Here is a 7,507-nt window from a genome sequence, read left to right as displayed (position 1 = left end):
GTACATTAATGAGGAAAAAAAATTAACTTAAATGATTTTAGCAAATGGCTGCAATATAACAAAGAGTGAAAAATTTAAGGGGGTCTGAATACTTTCCGTACCCACTGTATATATATATATATATATAGTTTTCATTTAAATATTTTTTTGTTTTCATTTTAAGTTAATAGGTTTAGGTTTTAGTAATTCTGTAATGTGTCATTTTTAGTAGTTTTTTTTTACATTTATTTATTTATTTATTCATTTAGTTTGTTTTGTTTTTGTTTTTGTTTTAAGTAGCATTTTTTTAATGGTTTTAATCATTTCCATACTTATTATTATTATTATTATTAGTTTTTCATCTAATATTTAACCTCATTTCTGCTTTATTTTTTATTAGTTTTAGGTAACAATACCACTGATATTTATCAGCTATAATTACTTCTTCCCAGTCATGAAAAAGTATTTTCATATTTTGCACTTTTTGATTAAGAATACATTTTATTGTCTCTATTGGCTCTCTATTTTATTATCTATTGGCTAGATAATTCATATTTAATATAGATTTGTTAAAGTGAGAGGCTACAGCCAGGCACAAAACTGTTGAGATCCTTACAGACTTTGTCCCATATATTCTCGTCAAAAATGTCTTGCCACACCGAGTTCTGGAGTTATGACAATAAAGTCTTTTGGCTTGCTAGCAAAATGTCAGATTGTGAGCAGATGGCCGACAGTCACTGATCTTGACTTTAGAAGAGCTTTTGCATTACTTAGATTTCATTTTTACTCTTATTTGGCACCAATTTTACTTCCATTTGGCACTTGGCAAGTGTCATATTATGTTATTATGTTATTATATTATTTTGGATGCGATTTATCGCGATTAATCGTTTGACAGCACTAGTTTTTGTTTCATTTGTTACATTTTTGTTTCAACATATTTTATGTAGACAGTGAAATGTCTGGCATGTGAGACTAGAGATCATGTGACTTACTCAGTGTGGCCCTGGAAGACGTTCACTGAGTGGATGGAGGGATCTCTGAAGTCCCACAGGCGGAAGGTGGTGTCCCTGGATGAGGTGACCACCAGACGCTGGGTGGGATGAGTACAGCAGTGGGTCAGCTCTTGATCGTGACCTGCAAACACACACACACACACACACACACGTGTAAAACAGAGCTATTTGACCCTGAAACCCTGGCAAAGGAACCCAACAAAAGCAACCCGTTTAGCAGTAGAGAAGAGCGGTGGCTGGTTTACCTGTGAGGGTGTGCACCAGCTCAGAGGTTTCTACATCATAGAGGTTGGCGGCTCTATCCCAGGAAGCAGTGACCACCTGCTTTCCTCCCACCAGACACGTCCGGGGACAATTTAGAAGGTTCAATTCACCTAACCTGCATGTCTTTGGGCTGCGGGAGGAAACCGGAGCCTTTTGGCCTATAGCAGTTAAAAAATAAAACTGTATACGTCTTGTAAAAGGCCGTAATTTTGGTTGTTTCATCTCTGCTCCACTGTGCAAATGAATACACATGGATACAGGACATTTTAATTTTTAGATTTATTTTTGGCGTTTTGCCTTTATTTGATAGGACAGTAGTTAGACAGTAAGCGAAGTTGGAGAGAGAGGGGATGGATCGGGAAAGGTCCGAGAGCCGGGACTCGAACACGGGACGCCCGAAGTGTAACTGCGCTATATGTAGATGCGCAGCCCACGAGGTTATCGGCGCATCGATTAATTGATCGTTAATTTAAACGACAATCGATCATGGAAATTATCGAAAATTTACATCCCTAGCGCCAATAAATAATATTTCTTTTGTTTTACAACCAGTGATTGCCCCAGGAGGTTTGCCATTTTGTACGATCCATGGTCTTTTTTTTTTTGTTAATTTGTTGCAAAATTAATTGTTCAGCTTTGCGCTACTTATAAAACATGTTTGTTACTAAAACGAACATTAATTGAAATAAAATAAAATATATAAAATATTTCATTTCAGCTAGCTGCCAAAGCAACGTTTCTCATTCGAATGTAGTTTAACTTGTACTAAAATAACTAAAACTGAAGAAAGAATTTTACTACTATAAAACTATACTACAATATAAACAACATGATTAGCAAGTTACTAGCATGTCACTAGCATGTTTCTAGCATGATTAGCATGTTACTGGCATGTTGCTAGCATTATTAACAAGTGACTAGCATGTTGCTAGAATGATTAGCAAGTGACTAGCCTGTTTCTAGCATGATTAGCATGTTACTATGTTACTAGCATGTTGCTTGCATGATTAGTAAGTAACTAGCATGTTGCTAGCACGATTAGCAAGTGACTAACATGTTGCTAGCATGACTAGCAAGTGACTAGCATGTCGCTAGCATGATTAGCAAGTGACTAGCATGTCGTTAGCATGATTAGCCAGTTATTAGCATGTCACTAGCATGATTAGCAAGTGACTAGCATGTTGCTAACATGATTATTAAGTTATTAGCATGTCACTAGCATGTTTCTAGCATGATTAACACTTTACTAGCATGTTGCTAACATGATTACCAAGTAACTAGCATGTTTCTAGCATGATTAGCAAGTGACTAGCATGTTGCTAGCATGATTAGCAAGTAACTAGCCTGTTGCTAGCATGATTAGCAAGTGACTAGCATGTTGCGAGCATGACTACCAAGTGACTAGCATGTTGCTAGCATAATTAACAAGAAAAAAAACAATAACTACTAAAATAAATGCTAAACAAAATTACTAAAACCTAAAATTAAAAGGAAAATGCAAAAGGCAAAAATATCCTAAAACTTGAACTTAAAAATCCAAACAGATTAAAGATGTAACAGAATATATTTGGTTAAAGTATTAAGTATGTTTTGCACTCATTATTTTTATTTTTATTTTTTCTCAAAAAGAGTTACATCTTGTAGCTTTAAGTACACAAAAATGGGAACGCAATGGGGAAAAAAGACGATAATTACGGCAATTCTTGAATAAATTAATTTAAGCTGCAGTCCGTAACTTTTGGCGCTCTAGTGGTTAATAAACAGAACTGCGTGTGTCTTCTGAGAACATTGTAGCCGGAGCTAATTCTCTGTTTATGTCTATGACGAATCACGCAGGTACTGGGGTTTCTCCCCAGCGGTACCTACCCCAACCAGTCTGAAATAGTCAGAATATAAACACTTATACCGTACCGTACCATAGTGATTCAGGATAAGCCAAAAGCACGGTTTGGAAAATGGATTTATGATGTACTCGCTTATTATATTAATTTTGTAAACTTTGAACACAATAAAAAGTGCAGCTTTAATGTGGCACACTTCTCAGTAAAGCAGAATATTCAGCGTAGGGGAAAAAAAATGTAGGATAGTTATAGATATTTTCAGAAGTAGAGCAAGTTATTATGTTTTCAATATTAAAACAAACTTTTTTTCTTAACATACACTTTTAAATTTAGCACAAAAATTGCAAATACATTATATTGATTTCAATATTCATGTTGACTTTTTGCATTAGCAAGTCACCTGGATGAGAGACAACGATTCGGAGGAGCATCATTACAAAAAAGGGTGTGTGAAGGTGTGTGTCTGTGTCTGTGTGTGTGTGTGTGTGTGTGTGTGTACAAGAATGTGATTAAAGGTCTGCAGTTGAGTGGATTGCAAAAAAAGAAAGCAAAAAAAAAACTCGCAAAATTTTGTTCAGTTTCAGCCACTATATGGAGTATGCAGATATGGAAACGAAGATGTTTTGTCTATCCTTGAGTGTTGAATGTTATAAATATAAGGACTTGTGAATGTATGTTAGCCATGTGTACCTGTCATCTTGCAAACTGACTTCCCAAGGTATTTGGATTCCGTTTTTGTTGCTTGTCTTGTGGATCCAAATAAAAGATTAATCTGTGTGTGTGTGTTTTAACACTTACACTGATGTCTGCTGGGGGCTGGGGAAGCGGCAGCTGTACCATGTAACGCCAGATGTGTGCCGTCTGGTCCCCGGACGCTGTCAGGAAACAGACAAAACAAACACAGATGGAGCATTATATAAAAAAGGACAGTCATCTATCAAATCACATTTAAAAGCCTCTGACAGGAGGGGGGGAGAGATACAAATAGAGATATGAAAAAAAGATCTATTTTTCAGTCTTATGGAAAAATAAATATTAAAAGGCAACATAGCCTTCAGTCACGGGATAAATAAATCATCATTAACAGCTTCATAGTAAAGAGATGTGACTGCTGCATTAGCAGACGCTCACATACATGCAGTCTTTAATGTGTAATAGAAGGTTATAACCACTGGACGGCGCCATAATGCTTAGTTATTATTTGTTATTTAATGAAAATTACTCTATTTGCTTTCATAATAAATGTCCCTGAGGTGTATGATTAATTGATGCATAATATTCTCAAAATTAGTGATGCACCCAGAATTAAAAATTAATTGTGTTCAATAATCAATTAATCAAATTTATTTAATAATCAACACAAATAAAAACTGAGTTGCATAAAAACATTTAAATTGTACATATGACAATTTTTTTCACTTTTTTGCAATATTTTAAATTATTTAATTGTTTCTACTCGAATTAGAGGTTGAAAAAACATTCCCACGGTGGCTGTAATACTTTTTTTTTTCTGTTTATTTATATTGAACATATATTGTTATGTTTCACATGGAAATATGTCAAACCCATTGAATGCGCTGTTGTTTACCTGTAAGTGCCATCTGCTCTGTGGGGTGGAACTTAATGGAGTTGACTGCAAGAATACAAAATAACAAATGTGCATTAAAAACAATGCAACATGCTTAACACTAACCAAACCCAGAGCATGTCAAATCTGAAGAAACCAAACTCCAAATGAAAGTTCACAAATATTCACACACACACATAATGTGAAAAGAGCTTGGTACCTGATCCAGCGTGGCCGGCATATTTTAGCAGGCACTTCCCAGTCTCAATACTCCACAGCATGCAACAGTGATCTAAAGAATAAGAATGACAGAATGACTTCTGAAAAGTCAGCTTTACCATCACAGGAATAAATGACATTTTTAAATTATTCAAATAGAAAACAATATTATTTCACAATATTACTGTTTTTACAAATAAATTCAGCCTTGGAGAGCAGAATGAACATAACAGATCATAAAAAGTGAAAATAAAGACAGACTTTTGAACAGCAGTGTATACAGCAATATATTAGTGTGTCATTTTGCAACATGAGCAGCACTGTTCAAATTTAAGTCATATCTAAATACAATTTAAAATGTGTGATTTTTATCAGCAATAACAATTAAATAAGCATTTGTCTAAATTAATCCAGCTAGTTTGAATCGAAGTGTTAGTTTGCTATTTAGGACAATCAGCACAGCAATTTTTAAAATGTAAAGAAATAAAAAGAAAAAGGTGGGGACAGCTACAAAAAAAAAATATGTTTTTATTAATTAAAGTACCAATAAAAGTAAAAAATATATATATAGTTTTTGAACAGTAAGATTGTTAATGTTTTTAAAAGAAGTCTCTTCTGCTCACCAAGCCTGCATTTATTTGATCCAAAGTACAGCAAAAAAAAGTACAAATTTCACTTTTGATCAATTTAAAGCATTCTTGCTAAATAAAAGTATTACTTTCTATAATTTCTTTAAAAGCAGTTATTTTAAATGGTAAAAATATTTCACAATATTACTGCTTTTGCTGTATTTTGGATCAAATAAATGCAGGCTTGGTGAACATAAGAGACTTAAAAAATCTTACTGTTCAAAAACTTTTGGCTGGTAGTGTATCTTGGATATATCAATGATTAGCAACATATTTTTGTGCAGTGCACAGTGTCAGGAAAAATACCACACACACACACAAATATCTCAATACACACTCTGATATTGATATCAATACACCCACACAATTAAAATAATCAAATTTAATTGGCCTTTTTTTTTTTATCAGAAACAAAAAAAAACAGCAAGCATTTGCTCCAAATTCCAAACCTGAGAAAATGGTGTTATCAGATGGAAAACAGTAAAAATTGTAACTTGTAAAAAATAGCAAAAATTCTGAAGCCTTGCCAAAAGACTGAAAGCATATTAACAAAGTTTTTTTTTTTTTTTTTGCTTAAAGAAAAAAGAAACAAAAACGAAAGACAAAAATGCCAATAAAACATACAAGGGTTAATCTCTGGAAGGAAAAAAAAAAAAAAAACTCAACTGAATTAAAAAATAATGGGTAAGGTGAGTGTGGTTGTGGCAGATTTACCGGCTGAAGCTGTGCCTAAAACCAGCGGCTGAACCCGAGTCACAGCCAGGTCCCATATCCCATCCCGGTGTCCCACGTACTCCTTGACCAGCTGACACACTGCACGAGACGTGGTGGCTTTGAAACTGGACACAATCTGAGGAGCAGACAGGAGAGTGAGCATTGGGTCAGAGGTTCACACACACACACACACACACACAGATCTAACTACAGAGCGACAGTAAGCAGCGCAGAAGCATGGGGAATCAATACTCAAACCATACATGACTGTAACACCTTTACACTTATGACACACGTCATGTGGTTACACTGCTGGATTGTATGAACAGAACACACTGCATTCAGTCATACAGTCTCCCAAACAAGATCAAGGTCTACGAAAGGAGAGCGTAGTCAATACTTCTGAAATGAGAACGATTAAATTAAAACACCCTAACAAACAATAATGAGCAATAAAACAAGAACAGCATTCAAACACCATTAAAATATATAAAAGCTGACAAATTTATGACTGAAAAACAAATGAATGACAAAATAGTTTGTAAATCGTAAAAACTTTGCATGTAAATATATGGATCATCTCTGGAAAAGGAAAGAAGCTGAGCTAAGAGAGCAAGGTGACCAATGGCTGTTATGGTGTCGATGCATAGAGTAGATATGTATTACTATATAATTTAATGGCAGTAAATGACACATTCACAAAAGTGCACAATATTTATTTAAAAGTCACTGAAATATCTTATATAACATAAAATGTGCATTACAGAAGGGATCTTTGGTATTATCACTGTAACAACCTTTCCTGGCAAACTGCCACTGATATGGATGTATGTTAAAAGTTTAATAGGTTAGAAATTTTTTAAAGTTATTAAAAGTTTAGGGTCTTTAATATGTTTTTTTAAAAGAAGTTCACCAAGGGTGCATTTATTTGATTAAAAATACAGGTCAAACAGTAGTAATCTGAACCATAATAACAATTTACAATAACTGTTTTCTATTTTAATATGTAGGGCTGCCCTCGACTAAGGATTTTTCTGGTTGAGTAGTAGTCGTCCATTTTAAGCATTAGTCGACTAATCGCACGTTTATTAATAAAACATTTAAATCATTATAAAGAGCCTTTAATTGCCTACAAAGCCTAATAAGCGCTCAAGCGCACTCATAAAGCTTGCCACAGCGCACCGCAGAAGCTATGATTATGAATGTGTCAGGGAAAAACAGTAAGTAGGCTGCATTAACATTTTAATAATTCACTGATAAACTAGTGCTTTCTTTGTT

The 7,507-nt window shown here is 34.3% G+C and overlaps 1 protein-coding gene across 1 annotated transcript in view; it reads right to left on the bottom strand.

Annotated features, from left to right (window-relative positions):
• Positions 1-7,507, bottom strand: part of LOC107713999 (WD repeat-containing protein 37-like) — a 42,478-nt gene that overhangs the window by 21,134 nt on the left and 13,837 nt on the right. The window contains exons 8-14 of the mRNA XM_016519691.1: positions 6,230-6,365; positions 4,888-4,959; positions 4,689-4,733; positions 3,899-3,975; positions 3,126-3,135; positions 1,241-1,417; positions 975-1,116 (exon numbers count right to left, since the gene is read on the bottom strand). Of these exons, the coding sequence (XP_016375177.1) occupies positions 975-1,116; positions 1,241-1,417; positions 3,126-3,135; positions 3,899-3,975; positions 4,689-4,733; positions 4,888-4,959; positions 6,230-6,365 (659 nt within the window). The remainder of the gene's footprint in view (positions 1-974; positions 1,117-1,240; positions 1,418-3,125; positions 3,136-3,898; positions 3,976-4,688; positions 4,734-4,887; positions 4,960-6,229; positions 6,366-7,507) is intronic.

This window comes from Sinocyclocheilus rhinocerous, unplaced genomic scaffold, assembly GCF_001515625.1.
Source record: "Sinocyclocheilus rhinocerous isolate Xijiao unplaced genomic scaffold, SAMN03320098_v1.1 scaffold642, whole genome shotgun sequence".
NCBI classification, from domain to species: domain Eukaryota; kingdom Metazoa; phylum Chordata; class Actinopteri; order Cypriniformes; family Cyprinidae; genus Sinocyclocheilus; species Sinocyclocheilus rhinocerous.
The sequence above is the reverse complement of the archived record's forward strand: the minus strand, read 5'-3'. Positions and strand labels throughout refer to the sequence as shown.